We start from the raw sequence: 25,031 nt of genomic DNA on the forward strand, positions 1-25,031 counted from the left end.
ATTTAACCCAAGTGTAACTGGTTGTATGCCACTAGCAACCATTTTGATGCATTCTTGGGTATCAGAGCTAACTTATTCACATTTAATGTAAAGCTACTTTCCCTTACTAGTCAGCTACGTTTTGTCCTTCATGCCTATGACAAAACTCCACATGCTCTTTACTGCGTAAATTATCTTCCTCAAGCATTACAGTGTCACATTGGCAAGATCTGGAAAATAAAAGCAGCCATCCAGGATGAAAAAGAAGGGTACTCCTTTCAAAATTGCAGCTTTGAGACCTGTGAAAGGTCAATATAAATATCATCAAGATTGCTTTTTCTAAACTATGTGAGACTATTTGGTTGACTGACTTACAGCTAGTTCCCTTCAGGAGCCAGTACTCTATTTCAGTTAAGTAACTCATGAAGATACTCTGTTCTAGTCTCAAAATAACTTTATTATGATGGTTTCAAAAAATGGTAGTTAATGTCAAGATAAGCAATTATTCTTTGTTACTCATACATCACTTGCTGGACAAGCGTGTGGAATTTCTTACAAGAAGTGAGATGGTTATTGTGAAACAGTGGCTTAGATCCAAAGGCTCTGTTCTGGTAACAGCAGGGCCTCATATCAGCAGAGTGCGCCTCTTCTACTGGAGGAACGGTCCACTGGTAATGGAACAGAATCATTCTATCCAGTGAATTAGTATGGTTTTAACAGTGTTAGGCAACTGTCTGCAAATGCTGGCTGACAATTTTTATTTTCATTTTCACCTGGGTTACCTGGATACCTGGGAAACCGCACCAAAAAGTTTTAAAAAATAAAGCAAGGCTAAGTAGTCAGCTTCTATTTTAAACGCCAGTTTTTAGAGACTGCTGTGCAAAATAGTCAGCAGGCAGGACAACTTTTCCTGTTTGGAGAAGCCTGAAGTTATAGCACATGCTGGCAGAGGCTGATGGGAATCGTTGTCCATGAACATCTGGGGCGCCAGTGTTGGACACCCCTGTTATAGCAGATAACCAGTAGGAAAAGCTTTGATGTGTTGTTAGGTTTGCCCCAGACTGCTGGTCTTGCTGGAGCAAGAAGCACTCTCTTGCTAACATGACATGATAGTGAGCTAAAAAGGAAAGTTGCCATCTATGTAGTGGTGTTCTTGTCTTCAGCAAATATTTGACTGTAGTCCATTGACCAATATGTCAGTCCCAGGTGGGAAGGGATTCTTTTCGTAGCTTTTCAATGACAGTGGAATTGCAGTGAGCTTTTTTTTTAGTTCCCTAGGGATTTTCTAACTTTATGAGTTTCTTTTAGAATTACTTTTTTTCGTGGAGTTTCCTACAGCTACTTTTATATGAGTGTAAATTGACAGTTCAAAATGTTTTTCCTTGGTACACAGTCACTGCCCGCCATGGATTGCAGAGCCTTGGGAAAGTTGCCATTTCACGGAGAATGCCTCCCCCTGCTAACCTCCCCAGTCTTAAAGCAGAAAACAAAGGCAACGATCCTAACATAAACATTGTGCCTAAAGATGGCACAGGATGGGCTTCTAAACAGGATCAACATGAAGAAGAAAAGTAAGTTAAATGGATTATCATTCAGCACTGTGACACATTCCACAGGAATACTGACTGAGTATGTGGGTTGTAGAATATCACCTACTGGGTCATGGACAGTTTTGATTTGCTACTTTTTGGAAGGTCCTGCTGCTGTTGAGCATGTGCAGAGAGCAAGGGCCTCTCTTTTCATGCCGAGAAGAGTAAGAGGGCAGCAAGCCTAAGTTGCTTGAAGCTAATCTCCACTTCTTCTCCATGGTTTTTACCCTGAGCTTGTTTCTCACTATGTTACACCTCCCGCTGCTTAGTGCATGTTTCCTGTCCCTCGTTTTATTGGTCGGTTAAGCATGGTTCTTGTCTCAACGCTGGTGAGGTAATTTACTCTGCCTCTCTGTCCTCCTGCTACATAGCTGTGAAGTCTTGCGACTTGATGTCTTGTGCTTACAGCTTCTGTACGGTCAAGAGGTCAATAGTAGTATAGGCTTATCCGTTCTTTCCTTCATTGGCTTTGTAACAAATATAGGAATTTTTTTTTTACTACAAGAAAAATATATCTCATCATTAATTACGAACAGATAAACCCGTGCTCTTCTTCTTTTGAAGAGTTTTTTTAAAGGAGAGAGTTCTCTGACTTGATCCGAGCCAAATTCATACATATTTCCGAGATTAGCTTTTCTGCAGTCCTTCCAGCCTGTCCTACCAGAAGGCTTCAGAGAGATGAGAAGTTGGCTGGGGAATTCACAGCCATAAGCTGATCTTGGGATGTGATGGCCAAAATAATGGCCTTTCGCATGATGTGCATTATTCTCCCCTCACCCACCCGCACACTCTGCAAATTATTTTTTAAATGACTAGAGAATCCAATTGCCTTCAAACCTCCCCATTGGCAGTTGGCAGTGGGCTTTTTTTCAACCCCTCCTCTCTGGAACATTCTTGCTATGAGTCTGGTTTCTTTAAATATAACATCCTCTTGCTTTCAGACCGCCAGAAGTGCCACAGACCCCGCCAAAGCCTGTAGTTCCTGCTCCTCCAGAAGTAGCTCCTGTTGCCAAATCGTGGGCCAATACCAAGCCAGGTGGGCAGGGAGATGGTAAGTGGAAAAGATGTGGGCCATAGCAGTGGAATTAGCTGGTCTGTTTTGCATTCCTATATTTTCACACTTTATGACAACCAGGAATAATATAAAATGAAGTACTTGATTTCATGGAATCATAGAGTTGGAAGAGACCACAAGGGCCATCAAGTCCAACCCCCTGCCATTCAGGAGCACACTATTAAAGCACTCCCAACATGTTTATTTATTTATTATTAATTTTATATACCACCCTTCCCCCGAAGGACTCTGGGCGGTGCACAACATAGGATACAACAACAGAACAAAAGGAGCACATAAACCAATACAAATTATAAAATAAATAATATAGGCTCCATTAACCATAAAATACTAAACCCCGTTAAAATACATCATTTAGTACAAAATTATCATGTGATCATCCAGCTCTGTTTAAAAACCTCCAAAAGAAGGAGACTCCACCACTCTCCGAGGAAGTGAATTCCACTGTCGAGCAGCCCTGACAGTCAGAAAGTTCTTCCTAATGTTTAGGTGGAATCTCTTTTCCTGCACCTTGAACCCATTACTCCTTGTCCTAGTCGCTGAGGTAGCAGTAAATAAGCTTGCTCCCTTTTTGACATGACATCCCTCCAAATATTTGAACATAGCTATCATGTCGCCCCTTAACCTTCGCTTTTCCAGTCTACACACCCCCAGCTCCCTAAGCCTCTCTTTGTAGATCATGGACTCCAAACATTTTACCATTTTGGTTGCCCTCCTCTGGACAAGTTCCAGCTTGTCAATATCCTTCTTAAATTGCAGTGCCCAGAACTGAACATAGTACTCTAGGGGATGTCTGACCAATGCAGAGTAGAATGGTACAATTACTTCCCTCAATTTAGACACTATACTCTTATTGAATTGCATTGGCTTTCTTGGCTGCCATATCACACTTCTGACTCATGTTCAGTTTGTGGTCTACTAAGATTCCTTTCACATGTACTGTTGTCAAGCCAGGTGTCACCTATCCTATATCTGTGCATTTCATTTTTTTTTTTGCTTAAGTATAGAATCTTACATTTATCTCTGTTGAAATTCATTTTGTTAGTTTTGGCCCAGCTTTCTACTCTGTCCAGATCATTTTGGATCCTGCCCCTGTCCTTCAGGGTATTAGCTACCAATCCTAATGTGGTATCATCTGCAAATGTGATTAGCATGCTCAATTTCATTATACAAGTCTCTAGCAGATGCATTCTGAAGGCTTCCACAGGAACTTTTTCATAGAGTACTCTGTAGAAAAATGAGGGAAGGCAGTTTGTTGGATCCAAAGATGCTGTTTTGTGGGTGGAAGAGGGGAGGCAATTTTTGCTGCTTGCTTTGCCTCCCTGCTGTTCCTGAGTGTCTCTTGACTCTCAGGAGCTGAGCATCAGGGCAGGAGGGAGGAAGTGTGGAAGTCCTGAACTGATGGTGCTTTGTATGTAGTCCAGTATCTGAAATATAAAACACCTGGAAATTGAAATGGTGCTGGCATAACAGTCTCTCACCTTTCTCAGGGTAAAGTTGGTGGAGTCATGAAGGCCTCTGGTTCAAAACATTTCTTGCTGTGTTCTTCCTCTTCTTTCTGCAGAGGTCTCAAAGTAGCTTATAGTTTAAACTGTGCTATGCTTAACTCCTGTAGCATTTGATGGTGGTAATTTTGTCTAGGGGGAATGACTTTGTAGGCACTTTTACATGAGTAAACCTGCTTGTCCATTGTGGTCATAGGACCAAGCTATTTGCCCATAAACAAAATGTTACCCTGGGTAGTAACGTTTTTTTGGGACGAAGCATCTGGACTTCTCCACTCTTCCACTCCGCTCTTCCAAAGAAAGAAGCACTCTTGTGTCTTCTGAACTGTGTGATTGCATACAAGGCATTGTATAGAAACTGTGTGATCAGTATTTTTCAGGGCATCTGTATGGGTTGCTTTTAGAACTTGCTTTCTGTCCCCAGCAGTTTTCAGCACTGTCTAGGCCTACATTTTCTAAAACATACTGACAAATAAGTTAAAAGTGATACTAAAGAGTATTATTTTAGTTCTTACTTTGCTATGTATTTCTGTAAAGTTGAAGATTTGAATCCACACTCAACTTGAAGTACAGAACAGTGAATTAGCTCTTATTATTATTTATTAAACTTTTATACTGCTCACCCCCAAAGGGCTCTAAGCAGTGTACAACATAAACAACATAGCACAACTTAACAAAGAGCACTCTCATAATTTAAATGTAAGTACAATATAAATATAGGCTCTAAACATTAAAATAATTAAGACCATTTAAAAGACAGCATACAAAATATAGTGTCCAAATGATCTAAAAAGCCCCTCTTGAGAGGGAGACAGAAAGGCCCAGAGATGAAAAAGGGCCGCAGAAGTTAAAAGGGGGGAGAGAGAAGGCTAATTCAGGAACTGTTTTATGTCAAAGCTATCAGTTCAAGGTTACTACCATTGTCATTTTGGGAAGCTGGTTCTAGTAGACGGTTTGTATTCAGGTAAAACAAGCTATTCAGTGCCACTTTGGTTTGACCTCTTTATTATAACAGTCCACCCTGAAGAAAAGTGACCCAGGAACTATACTGAACAAGCAGAATCTGTTGTCTGAGAAGTAATTATCTGGAGGAGGAGTGCAAGCATAGCTCTGTGTAGCTTAGGGATTTCCACATTACAGATTGTTTTTTTCTAATGGCTGATTTTTTTTACAACTGTCCTAGGTCCAGGAGTTCAAGTGAATAGCTATTTCCAGCAAGAATTTCCTAGTTTGCAGGCTGCTGGAGATCAAGAAAAGGCAGGTAAAGAGAAGGAGGGAGCTGAAGAGCCATATGGACCTGGGCCCAGTTTGCGACCACAAAGTAGGTATACATGAAGTATGGGAAAAATAGGATTAAGAAAATAGGATTCCTTTGCTTCTGCCATATGTAAGAGTTCTGAAAAGTAGCATGTGAATGGATTGCAGATTTGTGCTTTTGCGTATCGGAGAGTCTTTGATATTAATAGAGTTACAACGTGAATCTACTAGGTGTAGTTAACAAATGAAGATAATGTTTCTTGGGGCTCTACGAGGACTTGTGATCATTTTAAGTTCTGTCCTTTTTGCTCCAGATTTGATGAAAAATAAATTTGACTGTCCTACCTTAGCCAGTAGCTCGCTTTTCAGGTTCAAATTAGAGCGCCATTCGTCTGTTAATCATAATAAGCAACTAATTGGTTGTGCACAGCTAAAATTTCCAGACAACGTAAGCCTTGTTTAAAATCATTACACATCCTTGATCAGCTGGCTGTGCCAGACACAACTTGCTGATTTAATTCAGGTATTACACCAAACCACAGCTGTACTCACCAAAAGCGCAGGCAAACTGCTACTATATTCTCTCAATCATGAGGATGAGACCCAACACAGAGGGTACGATTTTTCATATTTTGTGATTCCATCTGTAGTCACAGTGAATCTTCTGCAATAGTGTCATTTATCTTCAGAAGGCTGTAGAGTCCTAAATTTCACTGTATCGTCAGGTGGCTTTGTCTCATGGAGAGTTCTTTGTGGATTTGGCTGGGAAACGAGGAGCTAAAACTGGACTAAATTGTGCCATCTGTGCCATGATGATCAGAAATCTGTTTTAAGGTATCTCTTGTTTATTCCAATCCAGATGTTGCTAGCTGGAGAGAAGGTGGAGGCAGGAATCTGAACTCTCCAAACTCGCCAATGGATCAAGAGGCAAAATCTCCTGGTCAAGAAGATACTAACGTGCCTGGATCAGTAGAACAGAACGAGGGTGTCAAGGCCCCAGAGAAGCGGGATGTAAGGATAGCTCAGCCTCCTCAGCCCAAAATGAATGGGCAGCAGCAGCAGCAGCAGCCTGGGATTATTCCCCAGTACAGAGGAATGATACCACCCTATGTAAGTCATGTAGATCATGTAGTTAGAGTCCCCTTTTATTTAAATTCAGGGACCATGAAAATGAAAGGAGGAATCTGTGGATGGAATAGACAGGAATGAGGGACTGCTTCTTTTTTCTTTGTTGGGCATGTGAAGATACTCAAATGCAGTTTGACAATATGACAGTATTGATCTCCATAAATGAAGATGCAGGATGAGGTATATATTTTTCCTAACCTTGCTTTGGGTATTCACAACTCTGAAAGGGCACAGATCCAATTGTTATGGGATCACCTCTGGAGTGATGACTTTCTCTTTTAATCGAAAAACAAAGCAGAAATTAAGAAAATTAGACATAGGAATGATGGCAGAACATCTTATTGTTCTGTAGTAATCATGGTTGTGAAACATTGCCTAAAGATTCTTCAAGAAAGAAGAGTGACTGTGCTTTGTTCCCAGTTCTGGTTACCAAAGGCCTTAAGCTCTTGTAAATTAAGCTTTGGAGATTACAGCTGGCTTGTCTGTAATGTAGTCTTATAATTTCAGTTTTTGTGCATATGTTTTCTCTTCCTAGATGTTCAATCAGTATCCCAAAATGGCATACCCTCAAATGTCGGGTCCCAGCAGATTCCCTGCTCCTCCAGATTCTAGCAGGTAAGAACTTTCCAGAGCTCAGTTTGTGGTGGTTGATTATCAGCGCAAGTTGACATAATAACAAAACCAGACCAGAATAATGGTGCCAGCATTAGTCACAGGTGGTTGTATATCGAACTGGTGTGTTCTTGGTCTGTATGCTTGGTCTATGCCAGTGGTTCCCAACCTGGAGTACGTGTACCCCTAGTGGTAGAAATTACATAATGAGTTTGCTAATATAGAGGTACAATTTTAGGGAAATGGGTTGCCAAGGGGTACATGAGTGAAAAAAGGTTGGGAACCACTGGTATGTGCCATTAATAATTGTTTAAATGGTCTCTTTGTGATACTCCTTCAGCAGGGAAATCCTAGGCACCTAAAACCTATGTGCAGATGCTAAGGGCATCTTTTTCTCACACTTAAGAAAAACTGGCATCTTAACATTGATTGTGACTTCTAGTAATTGGAAAAGTAGTGGAGGAAACCTGGTCAAAAGCCACTAATACTGGGAATTGTTTTCTGTCTTAAGCTAAGCCGTTATTAGTGCTTAACTCTGTCCAGTTCTGAATGTGAGTAGGAAATACTGACATATAAACACAAATGGTTCATTTTATTTCTGCGTAGAGGACCAAGGGGGAGAGGACCCTCTTCGTGGGCGTCAGAAAATGTAGAACGCCCATCCATTCTCAGTGCTACTGAACTGAAAGAACTTGACAAGTTTGATAACTTGGATGCTGAGGCTGATGAGGGCTGGGCCGGTAAGTCTGTTGAGCTGCGGAAATCTTCAGCAAGTTAATGTAGCAAGCAATGTGTCAACTTCACATCCTTTATTTTTGCTGCAGGAGCCCAAAGTGAAGTAGATTATACTGAACAGTTGAACTTCAGTGATGATGATGACCAAGGAAGTAACCAGAAAGAACACGATATCAGGTGACTGGTTGTTTATGTGCATGCATTTTAGGAAACTTAATTTAGTTTTTGTTATATATGATGGATGGATGGATGGATGGATGGATGGATGGATGGATGGATGGATGGATGGATGGATGGATGGATGGATGGATGGATGGATGGATGGATGGATGGATGGATGGATGGATGGATGGATGGATGGATGGATGGATGGATGGATGGATGGATGGATGGATGGATGGATGGATGGATGGATGGATGGATGGATGGATGGATGGATGGATGGATGGATGGATGGATGGATTACAAATGTCATATGTACAGTTCTTTGTCATATATATGACGAAGAGCTGGATTTGGCTGTTGGAAATTGTGGGCTTAGATTTCTCCTGTGTAATAAATTGTTCTGGTCCTGGTCTCATGTCACAATTTAACTTACATTACAATGTTTCTCTTTGTCATCTGTAATGTTTTGTCATGTGCATGCTATTACTTGTGTTTACTTCAGCTCTGTATGCATTTAACAACATTTAGTAGCCATTTATTAGGAGATTAACACAACATCAAAAAGTGAAGTTGATTTAAAAGTAATCTAATTTCCATGTATGCCCTTTATGCAGTAATGAACCTACAAAAGATCTGGAGAAGAGAGATGTTGAGGATCGTAAATCATCTGCTTCTCTGCAGCCAGTTGCCTCCAAAGGGCCCTATAGCAAAAGCAATCAATTTGAGCAGGTATGTTTTTCCTACCCTTTACTGTAGACTTAATTTCTATTAAGTAGAGGTATAACTTTTCTGGAAATTTGCAGCAATGGGGAAAAATTTTGCTGTGCTCCCCTGCCTTTGGGAGAAAATGGAAATGCTGAAGTAAATTGAAATATATGCCATGTTAGCTGGTTTTGGTCGGTTCTCCAGGCTGTTTGGCCATGGTCTGGTGGATCTTGTTTCTAATGTTTCGCCTGCATCTGTGGCTGGCATCTTCAGAGGATGTTACACAGACTTCCCTCTGTGATACACCTCTGAAGATGCCAGCCACAGATGCAGGCGAAACGTTAGGAACAAGATCCATCAGACCACGGCCACACAGTCCGGAAAACCCATCAGAACCAGTTGAATCCGGCTGTGAAAGCCTTCGACAATACAATGCCATGTTAACTTCCTTCCTCAATTTACAATACAAAACCACCTTTTAGAAAACATAGTACAGTTTTATGGATGAATGCTTTTGTTAAGATTTAGCAAATAAAACCATTAGCAGTGGCGTAGTGGCTAAGAGCAGGTGCACTCTGATCTGGAGGAACCAGGTTTGATTCCCAGCTCTGCCGCTTGAATTGTGGAGGCTTATCTGGGGAATTCAGATTAGCCTGTGCACTCCCACACATGCCAGCTGGGTGACCTTGGGATAGTCACAGCTTTTCGGAGCTCTCTCAGCCCCACTCACCTCACAAGGTGTTTGTTGTGAGGGGGGAAGGGCAAGGAGATTGTAAGCCCCTTTGAGTCTCCTATAGGAGAGAAAGGGGGGGATATAAATCCAAACTCTTCTTTTTCTTCTTCTAGTTTTGTTCCTATAAAATTACACATATATCCACAATAACACATATCCCCCACTGAAGTACCTATCCCTCAGCATTTCTGTATACCAGCTGGTAAAACCAAGGAAGAAATAAAAGTTAAAGTAGAAATCATCATTTGTACAAGAGCAAATAGAAGCTTTAAAATATTATTTTCTAGACTTAAAAAGGCTATTTTTTTCTCCATACAACCAGCACTATCCAAAATCAGTACAAAAACCAGCAGCCTCTATCAGATATGTGCTAATATGGGGCAAGTGGGAGGGTCTGTGGGTCCGAGGTAGAGCCCCTGCTTTTCAGGCAGAAGGCCCCAGAATCACATCCTGACATCTTCAGTTGAAAGAGTAAGAAGTGAGGTGATGGGAACGGACCTCTGTCTGAGGACCTGGGGAACTTCTGCAGACACTAAGGACCTTGATAGACCAAAGCATCTTAAATAAGGGGGCCTGGTTCAGTGGTAGAATATCTGTTTTACATGCAGATGCAGCCCCCAGCGTCTTTAGCTGAAAGGACCTGGAAGAAGGTAATGTGAAAGACCTCCAGCTGAGAACTTGGAGAGCCACTGCCAATTTGATTAGACAGAACTGACCTTGATAGACCAGTGGTCTGATACTGTACAGGCAGCTTAATGTGCATAGAAGAAAGCCTTCGACAATACATTTGCACAGAAGAGATGAATGTATTTCTTTTAAATTGTTTCCATCTCTGGAAAAAATGTGTCTGCCTCCATCCTAACAGATCACATTACTGATGGCTATTGGTGTATCTGAATGCCAAATAACATTTGGAGTAACATGGATCAACTCTGTAATAAATCATCATCACACACTTATTAGTTCCTAGTGTTTGTTGATTTTATGTGCCTAACCATCGACTGGGTTTTTTTTACTAGCTTGCTTTTAAAAACAGATCTCTAAATCTACCCTTGTTACCGAAACCATCTGTGCTCCTGCTCTCCCTGGCCTTGGCACTCCGCACTGACCTTCACCTGTTTCTGAACCTTATTGCTTGTACCATCTGTCATAGTTTAGCATGGAAGTTCTTTTTTTCTGTGGAAATTGTAAGCTAAATTTGTCCACAGAGGCAGTTTCTTGTGTAGAGAAGCGTTCTGTAATATGGGCACCTGTAGTCTGAAGTGGTACAATCCAGATAAAGCTTGTCCCTTGTGCTCTACTGTGTGATCTAGCTGGATGCTGCTGTATACTGAATTTTTTTTTTGCCTAAGATTAATTGACCTCCAAATGAGGTCTCAGTTCTTATGTGTTGTTTTGTTAATGTGTGTCAGGTTGTGGGACTGCTGGGCAATTTCTCCTTTCAATTTTTTAAGCTTTAAAAATATTATTTATTTGCAATATTTGTAGCTATACTCTGTTCCACGGAAAGATGATAGTAGGATTGTATGTTCCACATCACAGAACAAAGCATGCTGGACCTTCTTTGTTGTAGAATGCTCCGCCTAGGTCTTAGTGCCTACATAGCCCTACTCCCCTCATCCATTTGAAAGTCGTTCAGTAAACTATAAATGCTCTTGTGATAAAGTACCATGTTCACTAACGCACAAAATAATGGTTTTAACAAAAAGAAAATAAAATTGTAAAATTGAACGTAAAATTGAATGATAATTCTCATATTCATTCAAGACTATATTCTAATGTGGAAGCATACAATTTTCTTGACTGCTTCACCTTGTCTGACTGTACTATTATCTTTCTGTGGAACAGAGTATAACAGTAATAATAATTACAGTAATAACAATTACAGTCATAGCACATTACAAAGAATATGAATAAAACGGTTAATCGCCAGTGGAAAAACCAACAATAACAGCAATGATTGGATAAATGAATGATTATCTTAAAGCTCTAGTCTTGAATGTAGATTTTTCTGATGTTTGTTTTGCAATGTAAAGAAGAGAAATAATATCAAATTGTGTGAGAACATGCAACACATTAAGATACATTTTCTCCACTGATCCATGCTTAAGGCGTTTTTCTGATGAATGTATTTTCTTATTTTCTTGATCCAATAGGAGCGGGGTTTATCTTCACCACAATCTTCAGTGCTTGAGAGGAGCAGTTCTGGCCTTCATCCAAAATCTGTTCTTCAGGTATAAGCAGAATTCAGTGGTTCACAGTAACTGAAAGGGAAGCAGTGCGACATGTCAGTCTCTCCTTCAAATCCACATCAATAGATCCATAAAAGTAGGCCCAGGAAGCTAAAGTTTAATTCTAGCATATGACTGAAAGTGTTAATGGAGCTCTTACTGGCCAACATTTCTCTAGCTTTTTCTTTGTGCCATATTTGCATGCCAAGCTATAAAATAAATGAAACTGTTTTAAAGCACTGAAGTGGTTTGCAGTACTGTACTTTAGAAACCATGAAATGATTTCTGGTTGGGATAAAGTTGTCCTCTTCCTCATAGTTTGGCTCTGTTGGCACAATTTACTAACCCAGGGTGGGGTGGAGAGTGAGATTCTGGGATTCTTGGTACTTTCTCACATTGCTTGTGTTCAACCACTCCTCTTTCTAGACTGAGAATATGGGAGAGATCCCCAACAATGGAAGAGAAACTTTTTAATAACCTACAGCAGGGATGTCCAACTCTGGTACTTCAAATGTTCATAGACTACAATTCCCATCAGCCCCTGCTGGCAAGGCCAATTGGCCATGTCAGGAGGGGCTGATGGGAATTGTAGTCCATGAACATCTGCAGCACCAGAGTTGGGCACCTCTGGCATGAAATTCAGAAGTGTTACCCTTCCAACATTGTATTTAAGAAGCTGGAGAGCCACTTTGCACATGTATTTATAGCTTGATGTAAGATTTTTAAATTCTCATTTGACTTATTTTTATTTCAAAAAAACTACAGCATCCACTTCCAGATCGCCTGGCAGGGCCAGGAAGACAAGGTCCCTTTCCCCCTAGGCCAGTACCAGATGAGGATGAGATTTGGAAGCAGAGACGAAGACAGCAAGCTGAAGTATCTGCAGCCGTTGAACGAGCCCGTAAGAGACGAGAGGAAGAGGAGCGAAGAATGGAAGAGCAAAGAAAAGCAGCGTGTGCTGAGAAGCTGAAACGACTAAACGAGAAATTTGGTTGTGTATCAAAACCACCCCGGGAAGACCCATTGAAAGAAAAAACAAATGAAAAGGAAAGTGAAAAAGAGAAGGAAAAGGAAAAGGCCAGAGAAAATGAGAAAGACAAAGTAGTTGAAAATGAGAGTGAAGGGGTTAAAAATCAAGAGCCAGAGAAGGAGCCTGAGGTGGAAGAGGAAAAAGAAGAGAAAGACAAAGCAGAGGAAAAACCAGAAGTTGAAACATCCGAGCCTGAGAAGGCAGTCACTCCACCTTTGATAGTAGAAAAGGAACCTGAGGTTGAAAACAGCAATACGGATGAGAGAGGTCTGTATTGATTCTTCTGGGTTTTTATTCGATTTTGTTTTAAAGCAAAATTTCAGCACATGTGCATAGTATAAGCTTGGACTGTGGCAGCTCCGCAGATAGAAGCAAAAGTCTTTCATGCAGAACAGCAGCTCATGCTTTTGAGATGGGAGCTGCTTCAGTGTCAGATCATAAGAAAAAATCCAACCACGTGAGCATACAAATGTAGGTAGCACATGTGCATGTAAACTGCTTTGAATTTCTACTGTGAATCACTTCTCTGCACCTTCAGTAACCAGTCCTTTTTATAAAGCGTAAGGTGGGATGTGCTCAGAAGCATATCTAGGGAAAATGTAGCCCAGTGCAAAATATGAGTTTTCTGCCCCCCACCCCATATGGGCAGCTGCCCTCCCCAACCATGACTAAACAACTTTTTTTGCACCAGGTCTTCAAGTCAATGTATGTACCTGGATGGAAAGAGGAGGGTTGTGGGGGCATTTTTCCACCCCCCACGTGACTAAATGGCCACAGTCCAGGGACAGTGGCCCCATATGTCCCCCTAGGCGGTACGCCCCGGATGTGTTGCACAGTTGTAGCTCAGCAGAGTGCTAATCAGTGATCCTTGTGCATTAATGAGGCCTTCCACATAGCATTCTGGATATGCGCCCTGTTTCTCTGTAACATTTTTCTAGTTTGTGCCATATTTATGTCGCTCTGTCCATTCCATTTTTAGTATTGCTTCTTCACGATGTCTTGCAGAAATTTCTCTTTATAAAAAATCCCACCCATCTTATTTCTTAAGATTATTAAAGTGACTTTTCAATGTGTAAAACTAGTATTCTCTACTGTTTTGGATGTGCATTGTACTGACCTTTGCCTTTCCCCCCCCCCTTTCTGTTTTCTCCTTTGATAGAGAGTCAGACTGTTTCTGCTGCCCCAGAGAGCAGTCACAATGAAAGAGAGGGTTCCCACGAAAGTGAGCCTGAATCAGGTTCTCAGCCTCGTCCTGCCATTTCCTCTGGCTATCAGAAACAGTATCAGAAGTCATTACCACCAAGGTTTCAGAGGCAACAGGTAAAATGTTTATTTTTTAATATTTTAATTTTTTATTTAGATTTCTATACCGCCCTATCCCCAGGGGGCTCCGGGCGGTGTACAACATAAAATCAATACAATATTAGATAGGGGAGCAAACCATACAAATACACAACAACAAATTACATAGGCCCCATCCATTTAAATAATCATTAAGGCTTACTAAAATTCCATTAAAAACAGTGATTAATACAAGAAAAGGCATCCAGTAAACCCATTTTTCAAACCCTCCCCCCAAAAGGGGGAACAGTTAGACCCCTCCATAAGCGGGTTACCCAGATATAAAAGAGCAGAAGAGCAGAAAGGGGGCACCACACTCAGCAGCTGGTCACTCCAAAGGCCCAGTGGAACAACTCAGTCTAACCCTAACCCTGTTTATTTGCTTCTCTTCTGCTCAAGCTTGCTGTTAAATAATTGTGTAGATGTGTTCCTATTTTCTGTCTTTATTTATGGTGTGCTTTTCACCCTGAGCTTTAAGGTATATTAAAACAAAAGCAGTTCTTAAGAAGAGTATAATTCATACAGACCAACAATTACACTGTAATAATGGTGCATAAAAATAGCGAACTTTGCATTAGGACATTGTATAATACAGACAGGAATGCTTGAGTTACAGGACTGGGATACAGCACAGTACAATACATACAAGGAACAGAGTAATTCAGCTGGCTTACAAAATTAGATGCTGCAATAAACACAAAATTGGAAGTGCAGTAAACAAGCAAAGCAAAGCCTTTATTGGCATAAACAGAACAACATAAGAAAAGGGGGGGTGCAACAGTCAACATCAATAACAATAGAACTACCACCACTGTTGCACTCTGGCTATAACCAATATTTCAAATACGTATATTTACAAGTTTATATACATGAGTTTATATCACTGTTCATACTTTTTACATATTTCATTGGTTGTAAATACAATCATTTCTTGTCGACTACATCCAACCGGTAAGTTCAACTTATTTTTAACAATAATAACAAATAAATTCAGGGTCATCCGTATTAATTCAGGTAGGTATTTAGTTCATACTCTCCCATCAATTCCCATCAGGATGCTGAATTGATGGGAGAGTATGAACTAAATACCTACCTGAATTAATATGGATGACCCTGAATTTATTTGTTATTGTGTTAAGCATAGGATTGAGCTTACCGATTGAACAATCGACAAGAAATAATTGTATTGACCCTAACAAATGAAATATGTAAAAAGTATGAACTGTAATTCATAAACTCATGTATATAAGCTTTTAATGAAATATAAAATATTTGAGCTCCTTGAACATAACTCAGAATGCAACTGTGAGTAATTGGTCTAATGTTATAAACAGAACAACAACAACAAAACACAGCAAACAATAAGGTTTTGAAGGCAAAAAAGGTAACTTCAGATAAATACATTTTTTTGGAAGTGCAGTAAGCACAGCATGCAGTGTACTATAAAGACTGCCTTAAGTTCCATGGACACAAACTTCAACCTTAATGTACAGAGCTCCTTTTAAATAATTTCATTTTATGTATTCTGCAGAAAGATACAAGTATGGGAGCTTTCCTGACAGGCAGTTGTCATTTTAACCCTTAGAAGGCTTTGCCCATGTGAACCATGCTGCTACAGCAAAACATATAAGAAGAGGTAGTCCTTCAGATATGCAGGTCTAGACCATGAAGGGCTTGGTAGATGATGACCACTATTTTGAATTGAACCCAGAAGCTAGTGTGTAACCACTGGAAGGACTGCAGGGTGGTTAAAATTCTCACACTCCCTCTTGTGCTTCAGAGTTTTATTCAAGGGCAGACCCATGTACAGAGCCTTACAGTAGTCTAGCCACAGTACAGTGATTAAGCGGCAAGGTTACCTTGGCATGAATCCACTTGGCCATATCAGGTAGAGCACGTCATGGATGACAGAAGCAAGTCATGGATGACATTAACAAATCATCAGGTTTGCAGTGGGCCGCTCAGGAAATCCTTCCATTCCATCTTAACTGATATTGTATGCAGGGTGAGCACCACCTCTCCTTTTGTTCATCTTCACCAACTTCTGTCCCACCACTGTACGCATGTACACTGCTGTTAAGTTAGTGTAAGCTCCATTGCACAAAGCTCTACACATGCTGCAGCCCAAACAGATGGCTGCATGGAACAAGTGAGACAGATTTAATATCTGGAAGCAAAAGAGGCCACCTGCCCAGCTCAACAGACCGGCCCTTGCTCTTTCTCACCGCCCACCCAAAATGGCACATCCATCAACTCGAACTTAAGGCCAGAGTTTCTCCTGAAAGGATCATTAAAACCCCTTTGACGTTGTCAGACTTGTTTGGAAAAAAATATTTAATCTTTTTGTAGGAGCAGATGAAGCAGCAGCAGTGGCAGCAGCAACAGCAGCAGCAGCAACAACAAGCAGTCCTACCCCAGTCCACACCTTCGCAACCTCCAAGTGGCCCCGTCCCCCCACCACAGCATCGGCCACTGTATCAACCCATGCAGCCACACCCTCCACATTTGGCTTCTATGGGGTTTGATCCACGGTGGCTCATGATGCAGTCTTACGTGGATCCACGAATGATGTCTGGAAGGCCTGCCATGGATATGCCTCCCATGCATCCAGGTACAACCTGTCCTATATTACTCTTATTATTAGTTGAGTTAGAAATAGATACCAAGTATTGTATAGTGGTTTCTTTAAAATGTTCTGTTTGCCTGCCAGCCAGCCAGCCAGCCACCACTTCAGATCTCTGCACATCCTTAACAGGCATCATCAGAAGTATTACGTTTTTTCATCTCTTCAGAATGAGAACCTGTCCCCTATAGGCAGTCATAATCGTCACTGTTAAATTAAATGTCACCAGTTATGCTTTTGTTGGGCCTACTTTTTTGTATAAAATTTACTGGAAAATGTATATTTTATAGTAAGTAGAAGGATATCAGAGAGCATAGCAAGTAGCACTTCATATTATTTATTATGACTGCCTATATATGAAAATTTCCTTTTTTTTAGTAGACTGCAGACAATTCCTTCAAGGCTGGGTTTTCTTCCCTCTTGCTGCAGCTAAGTGGCAACAGAGTGCCATTTCCCTGCGAAAACTGTGGTGGCATTCTGATCAAAGCTGCCTAGAACAGGAATATATAGGAGGAGTCATCTCCTTCCGATAAGTGCACTTCTGTTTAGCATGAACATATAGGCAATCTGGAGAGGTGAGTGCTGGGGCCAGATGATCCAGTGGCTCCTTAGGATCTCTGTTTTGCTGATTAAGACACGGAGAATGCTTCACATCCAGGCTGCTCATACACTGGCATTCTGCCCCGCAGTGAGTATGTGGTTCCTGTGTGGCAGAGATTCTTGTACTGACAGCATTAGAGTTGTGTCGCCAGAGATCCTGGGCACCCCACAGTCTGTGAAAGCGGGTAAACCGCAAGGTTTCCTTCTCACTGCGGGGTTTCCTTCCAGGTCTACTGCAGTCAAAAGGCAAGATGAAGGTTGCCCTTTCTGTTTCTTTAAAGCCCTTTAAAGGTAATATCAATATTGCTTATATCAATATTGTTGAGGCCACTTTTTGCTACTTTTGCATTGTTGGGGAATAGCAGCTGTGGGTCCCTAAGAAGAGTGGGGGCGGGGGGGGGGGCGTTTACCCCCACCTCCACCACCTGCCCAGAATCCATGGCAGACTTTTTCTCGGAAAATGCAAAAGCAACAAAAAGTAGTTTCTGCAATATTGATATAAGCAATATCAATATTACCTTTAAAGGGTAATATTTTGCCTTTTGAGTGGGGGCAGGCAGCTGCAAGTGTGATCGCAGCTGCACTGCAGACAGTGGGGCTCTTCCCTTTTCAAATGCAAAGAGACCCCTCTGCGAAGAGGCCGCGGAGCTAGGAGTGCCGCAGAAAGTGCTCCATGCGTAACGGGCCCCAGTTAGAATGAAGAAAGCGTGAGTTCTTAGAAAAGCCATTCTGTAGCAAGTGAAGCAGTAGGTTGGCTTGTTTTGTTTTCCATTCATAAACCGTTTCTTTGTTCAAAAGATCTTAAATGGTGAGCAACATTTTAAAAGAATAGTAAGAGCGATAATAGCCAGGTTTGCCACACATTTATGACCTGTGAGAGTCAGTAACTTTTTACTTGGCTCTGAAAGCTGTACAGAGATGTCAGCTGGCAAGAGGCGTTTGGAGCAGGATTTCATAATTGCAGGGCTGCTGCTGAAGAGATCTGGGCTCTCTGCTGAAGAAGACCTTCTGTTTCATAACCACAAGTCTGGGTCTTTTGACCCACTGTACTCAGATGGCTATGCCTACCATACATTTTGTAACTCTTGGAACTATACCATCATACATTTAGGAGGCATATCCCAGTCTCTGTGCATCAAGATTGGTTTTGTCTACTCTAGCAGGCAGCAGCTGGCCAGGGTCTTTTACCCAAGGTCTTTCCCATAATCTGTTACTTGATCCTTTTAACTAGAAACCCTGGGAATTGAACCTAATTGAACTTCAGCCTTGCTAGCAGATGCTGTACATCTGGGCCGCAGTCCCTCCCTAATAAAGGAAGCCACGACTTATTATTACACTGCATATTTTAGTCACTACCTGTCTCCAAACGTAGCTGTTGAAATGCCTGTTTTAGGCCATTAGGTTCATCTTCTTAACATGGATGTCTTTGTAACAGGAATTATTCCTCCAAAGCCGCTTCTGAGAAGGGACCAGATGGATGGGGCAGCAACTGGTACGGATTCTTTTGATCACATTGCTCGGTCAGCAAGGGACCACACTGTACCACTATCTGAATCACGCATAATGTGGGGATCGGATCCGTATCCCCATACAGAGCCTCAGCAGGCTACTACTCCCCCAAAGATTGCAGAAGAAACTGAAGACATAAGGTAAGCTTCTAGATTACCTTGCTTTATACATGCTTCCCACCCCTGCATATATACCCCTGCTGTATGCATGCTTCCTTAAGTGTTTTGCATGCATTTCCCATATTGTAAAGATCATTATTTCCTTTTGGTAGTAGACTTTTATAGTGTCTTAGAAGCAAATACGTTTCCTTGGACAACCACAACTACCTGATTAAAGACAGGTGCAAATACAGATTATTCTACTGTGTCTCATGGTTAGCAGTAAATGTTGGATATGTTTGGCAGTATAAGCATTATTGAGACAATCATACTTAAAAAGTTGCTTCTCAAAAGCGGAGAGTTGATAATATTAGCCATGTAACTTTTAACAGGGATCCTATTAGAGAGTAAATAGTGCAGTGGGTGTGGGCCGCTTACAACTTCTGATGTGAAATCCGGCTAATGTTTATCAACCTGAATGGAGGAACTGCTCCTTGTAGTGAGCAAGCTGGCCATCCGGAGTTCCCATTAGATCCCAGTTAGATACTGTCACTTTATTCCTGCGCATAGAAGAGCCTCAGCAAGATTCAACATTATGCCCTCAGCATTACTGAGCGGCAGATATAAGGGGATCAAAAAATCAAAAAGACTTTGTTCCTGCTCTTTAGCTCAGGTGGAAATGGTATGTCATTCCCTCATATTTTGTCCCAAATTTGCAGAGATTAGAGCCAAATATTCTGCCTGTATTCCATTATTATAAGACAAAACAACTGATCTATTCAGAATCCCACTATTACTGAATAATTCAGATGCCTGGTTCAATGAAACAATAACAAATTTTCTGCAAGAGATAATGTATTGGCAATAAGTACCCTAAATGTTCGATTGTTATACTATTATACTATTTGTTGCTTTTTGTTAAATTAACTTGATTAATTATGCCAAAAGAGGCTTTGAAATTTGATAGTGTCCCTTGAGTGCATATGAGTAAATAACTGACCTTGGGATTTACTGTTGGGAGTGACTAGTTGCTTCAGGTTGGAGGGACTGCCTGAAAGCAGGGTCTAACCCCTCAAAGCCACCACAGCCTACAAGAAGGAAGGGTCGTCTTCCAGGAGAGACTGTGTGTAACTGTGCGTTCAGTCATTCTGTTGCTTTTCATGTTGGGTGTGTCCTGTTGAAGATGACTCCTGGGTACTTGTCTAGTTCTATCAATATGCCTTTTCATTTCTCCAGGTTAGTGCTGTATTTTGCAGAATGGTTGGTTTAGATCAGGGGTGTCCAACTCTGGCACTTCAGATGTTCATGGACTACAATTTCCATCAGCCCAATTGGTCATGCCAGCAGGGGCTGATGGGAATTGTAGTCCATGAACATCTGAAGCGCCAGACACCCCTGGTTTAGATCTTTGAAGTGTGTTGCTGTAAAGACTTTAACTAAGCATGTGACTCCCTTCTTTTAGGTCTGAATCATTTCTGGATCAAGACCAGGGGACTGTTCAAACTGTTTACTCCGTAGAACCCAAGCTGTTGGACTCCCACACAAAGACTGACTTCTTCAAAGAATCCAGTGAAGTGAACATTCAGAAGACTTCAGGGAGACCTTTGGAGGATGCACAGCCTCATCAGACCGAGACGCCTGTTCCTGCAGTTGGCTTTGAAGTAGCTGCAGAAACAATCACACAGAGTTCTCAGGAGGAGCAGGCATTTATAGAAGAGAGCAGTTCTTCCTTGAAGAGGAGTGTTTCTCATGGGTCAAACCATTCTCTGAAATCAGAAGAACCAGTGAATGACACACAAGCAAACGTTTCCAAAGTGAGCAGTAGACCCCTTGAGGCGAAAGAGCCAATGGCAGAAAGACAGGACAGCAAGCCGAAAAAGGAAGGGTTCACAAGTAATAGATTGTCAGAAGGGCCGAAACCTGAAAAACCCTTCAAGCCTAAATCAGAAACTCGATGGGGTCCAAGGCCTGGCTATGGCAGAAGAGAAGAAGGTGGCGACAGGCCAGTCAGACGGTCTGGCCCTATTAAAAAGCCTATCCTTCGAGATATGAAAGAAGAGCGTGAACAAAGAGAAGAGCGAGATCAGAGAAAGGAGAGGGAGGGAGAGAAACAGGCAAATGAAAGAATTATTAAGGTTGAGAAAAGGGAACCACCTCCAGTGCCTTCAACCAAGCTCGATCCAGAGAAAACTGTTCCTGATAGTAAAAAGGTGCCACAAAGCACACAACAAGCCTCAGTGCGTGCAGATAGTCCTGTGCAAGCCGCAGTTACTCCTGCTGTCCAGTCACTTGTACAGCAGGCGACAGAGGCGCCACCTGCGTCTCAGCAGCCCTCTGCAGCCCAAGCACCCCCACCAGTAGTTCCACAGCCGTCCAGTCCTCAAACAGCAGTGGAGCCTCCTCCCCTTCCTGCCCAGCAGCTGCCAGTTCAGCAGCCCATCAGCACAACAAAGGAAGAGAAGCAGACAGATAAAGCGATTAGCAACAAAGAGCGGCCAGTAGAAAAACCTCATATGGAAACCAGGCCTGTGAAAAGGGAACCTGGTTTGCCTCCCAGAACGTACTGGAAGGAAGCTAGGGATCGGGACTGGTTCCCTGACCAAGGATATAGAGGCAGAGGTCGTGGAGAGTATTATTCTAGGGGCCGTAGCTATAGAGGCTCCTATGGAGGCAGGGGTCGGGGTGGAAGGGGCCACAATAGAGACTATCCACATTATAGAGACTCCAAGCCTAGAGTGGAGCATGTGCCTTCTGGTCCTCTTAGACAGAGAGAAGAGAGTGAAACCCGTAGTGAGAGCTCTGATTTTGAAGTAGTGCCCAAACGCCGGAGGCAGAGAGGTTCAGAAACAGACTCTGACAGTGAAGTGCATGAAAGCGCAAGTGACACCCTTCTTTCAGACAAGGACAGCTTGAGCAAAGGGAAACACCCAAAGCGAGAAGAAAAGACAGATCTCAAAAAACCTACCAAAGCCTTGTGTTCTTTCAAAACTGAAAATAACATCCGAGGAGACAGTAGAACGCTAGACAAAGTTTACGTGAGGGAAGATGAGAACAAGCCCAAACCTGGTTTTCTTCCCAAAGGAGAACCTTCTAGACGTGGCAGAGGGGGTATGTTCAGGCGTGGGGGCAGAGATCTGGTGGGTCGTCCGCCCCGGCCGTCTACCCTCAGGAGACCAGGCTACAGAGAGAATCAGTGGAACCCAAGGCCAATGGAAATATCCAGAGTTGAAGATGGGGACCCACCACGAAGGCATGAACATTACAGCTCTGTGCCGCTGGATAAAAGGCCGCCTCCAAAGTTTGAGAGAAAGTTTGATCCCGCTCGGGAAAGGCCTCGAAGGCAAAGGCCTGCCCGGCCCCCCAGGCAAGACAAGCCACCACGTTTTAGGCGTCTAAAAGAAAGAGAGGCTGCCTCAAAAATAGGTGAAGCCACAGCTAGCTCATCTTCCAGCACTGCCGTGAGCAATGCTGTCAATGAGCAGCCAAGCGCTACTTTGGACGTTTCAGGAAGTAAAACACCAGACCTGTCCAATCAGAACTCTTCGGACCAAGCGAATGAAGAGTGGGAAACGGCTTCCGAAAGCAGCGACTTCAACGAGAGGCGAGAGAGAGATGAGAAGAAATTGGCAGATGTGACAGCGCAAGTGGCAGCGAAGGCGGGGGAAAGCACCCTGGCCCCCAAAAGAGAAATAGCCAAAAGAAGCTTTTCCAGTCAGCGACCTGGGATTGATCGGCAGAATCGGCGTGGCAATAGCGGACCCCCCAAATCTGGACGGAACTTCTCAGGGCCACGAAATGAAAGGAGAAGTGGACCACCAATGAGAAGTGGGAAAAGAGGGTAAGGCCTTGAATTCGTTGGTCTACTAATTCAGAAATTGACTAGTCAGAAATCCCATGTATTGTTCATTGCAAGTTTAAACCATAATGGGTTTAATCAATTAAGTTGGGTTGATTATCTGATCCCCATATAATGGAGATGCTATTTACCAAATAGAAGTGGGAAGTGTGGTGGTGAGCGTAAGAAAAGTGTGAAAAATGGAAGTCACCTTCCCTGAGCAATTACTTTTTCCTTTAAAGCAGAGGTCTGCAGTCCAGATGTTCATGGACTACAAATCCCATCAGACTCCTGCTTTAAACCATGTAGGCTCAAGAGCCATCAGCTAAAACTTATTTTATAAACACTGTTTATGAGACAGTAAGAATTCTGAGCAAGGGTGATAATGATAAGAGTGTTTTGGAGATCATTAATTCATATAGTTGCCCTGAATCAGAATAAACAGCAAGTGGTGTTTGGATGTTTTTCAGATCCTATGAAAGTTAAGGATCTCAAGAACGTGACATGTTGCAGTTATAGCTGTGTTACCTGGCTGTGCCTGGAGCATACTTTTTCTCACATCTGGGTGGACGAGCCACTAAAACCTGATCCTTTTGTGTACATTTCCTTAAGTTGATCCTCCTTGATCTGAGGTTGCAAATGCCTTAGCAGACCAGGTGCTCGGGAGCACCAGCAGCAGAAGGCCATTGCTTTCACATCCTGCATGTGAGCTCCCAAAGGCACCTGGTGGGCCACTGTGAGTAGCAGATTGCTGGACTAGAGGGACTCTGGTCTGATCCAGCAGGCTCTTTCTTATGTTCTTAAGTTGGAATGACTCATTGAAGACCTTTCCCTCCATTATGTTGAAGTATGCTGTGGAGGAGTTACTTCTGTACATTTAAAAAAGCATATCGGCATGTCTTTAGCTCATTAAGCAAGCTCTGTTTTTTCATTAAGCAAATATAATTATTTTCTAAGAAGTGACATTTATTATTCAGTATTTTAGAAAGCAGATAAATGCGGTCAGAAAATGGCAGCATTCAGTAACTGTTGTCCTGGCAACCTCTGGCTTGTTGTCAGTGTTCCTAATAACCTATAAAGCGGCTAACATGTGCAAGTGAGCTTTGGAGTGGCTGTGGAGAAACATTGCCATTGCTGAGTAGTGACTAGAAGTGTTCAGCATACTTTAGGCTCCAGCTTAGAGCCTGTGCTTTAAAATATGTTGTCATTAAGACTGTAGAAATGTTTTCCACAAGTAGCTAATGAAGTACTGTTTCTGTCGGGAATCCAAACCACTATTTTGCACTTCAGACAAACAGTAAGGGTTTTCTACTGTCAAAATATAACCTTTGTGACTACCTGTATTATCATCGTGGGGCTGAATGGAACTTTGGTCTTGATGTGACTATCATTTCCTGTCTTGTGATAGACGGTTTTTCCATCCAACACTATACACAGCTAACACCTTGAAACTCTACCAGGAGCTGTGTCTCATTGTTCTCAGTTTTAGTACCACAAAATCCAGCCAAAATTTCACCCGCCTCCCTTTTTATCCCCTCTACCCCCCCAACTATCTGTCACATCTCTAGCTGCCCAAAGCTACATTTTCCCTTAAAAATAGGCTGTGATGCTTACTTCTGTCTGGTTTATTCTTTATCTGGTATAGACCATTTGAAGAACAGGCACCTGTTGTGGTTAACACTGAGCCAGTCAACAGCACTTTGCATCAGGAAGAAAATGGGAGCGGTGCTGCCACCCTGAAAGGCTCAAAGGATCCCAACAAGAAGAGAGAAGAGCCCAAAGCTGGTCCAAAGAAGCCCAAAGAGAAAGTGGACGCTATCTCTCAGTTTGACCTCAACAACTATGCAAGTAGGTACTGGGGCCTAGAAACATTCTTGCAAGAAGTTCATGGTGAACGTCATCAGATATTAAATTTTATAATGTGGGTTTGTTTTGTTTTGGTATCAGCGGTATTGGTTGGGATGTCTCCGGATTTGGTTCAGGCCTCAGGATGTTTCCAACTCAATATGTGGTCTTTGTTTACAGGTGTTGTCATCATTGATGACCACCCTGAAGTGACAGTGGTTGAAGATTCTCAATCCAACTTGAACAATGACGGTTTTACTGAAGTGGTGTCAAAAAAGCAACAAAAACGTTTGCAAGATGAAGAGCGCAGGAAGAAGGAGGAACAGACTGTGCAGGTTGGAAATAATTTTTGTGGCTGTTTTAGCACAGGTCTTCTGTTCCCATTTTAAAAGAAGCAGCCTTAAATTGCTTCTTGTTTTCCCCAGATAGTCTTCCT

General features: G+C 42.2%; 1 protein-coding gene across 11 annotated transcripts in view; it reads left to right on the forward strand.

Annotated features, from left to right (window-relative positions):
• PRRC2C (proline rich coiled-coil 2C) overlaps positions 1-25,031 on the forward strand; it is a 76,702-nt gene that overhangs the window by 15,858 nt on the left and 35,813 nt on the right. For all 11 annotated transcript variants that reach the window (XM_048498610.1, XM_048498617.1, XM_048498614.1 and 8 more), the window contains exons 3-18: positions 1,373-1,550; positions 2,510-2,619; positions 5,332-5,469; positions 6,265-6,515; positions 7,069-7,148; positions 7,752-7,885; positions 7,970-8,057; positions 8,660-8,774; positions 11,640-11,717; positions 12,480-13,011; positions 13,904-14,064; positions 16,435-16,696; positions 18,744-18,957; positions 20,378-22,753; positions 24,396-24,598; positions 24,776-24,930. In XM_048498610.1, the coding sequence (XP_048354567.1) occupies positions 1,373-1,550; positions 2,510-2,619; positions 5,332-5,469; positions 6,265-6,515; positions 7,069-7,148; positions 7,752-7,885; positions 7,970-8,057; positions 8,660-8,774; positions 11,640-11,717; positions 12,480-13,011; positions 13,904-14,064; positions 16,435-16,696; positions 18,744-18,957; positions 20,378-22,753; positions 24,396-24,598; positions 24,776-24,930 (5,075 nt within the window). The remainder of the gene's footprint in view (positions 1-1,372; positions 1,551-2,509; positions 2,620-5,331; positions 5,470-6,264; positions 6,516-7,068; positions 7,149-7,751; positions 7,886-7,969; positions 8,058-8,659; positions 8,775-11,639; positions 11,718-12,479; positions 13,012-13,903; positions 14,065-16,434; positions 16,697-18,743; positions 18,958-20,377; positions 22,754-24,395; positions 24,599-24,775; positions 24,931-25,031) is intronic.

The sequence above is a fragment of the Sphaerodactylus townsendi genome, linkage group LG05 (genome assembly GCF_021028975.2).
Source record: "Sphaerodactylus townsendi isolate TG3544 linkage group LG05, MPM_Stown_v2.3, whole genome shotgun sequence".
NCBI classification, from domain to species: domain Eukaryota; kingdom Metazoa; phylum Chordata; class Lepidosauria; order Squamata; family Sphaerodactylidae; genus Sphaerodactylus; species Sphaerodactylus townsendi.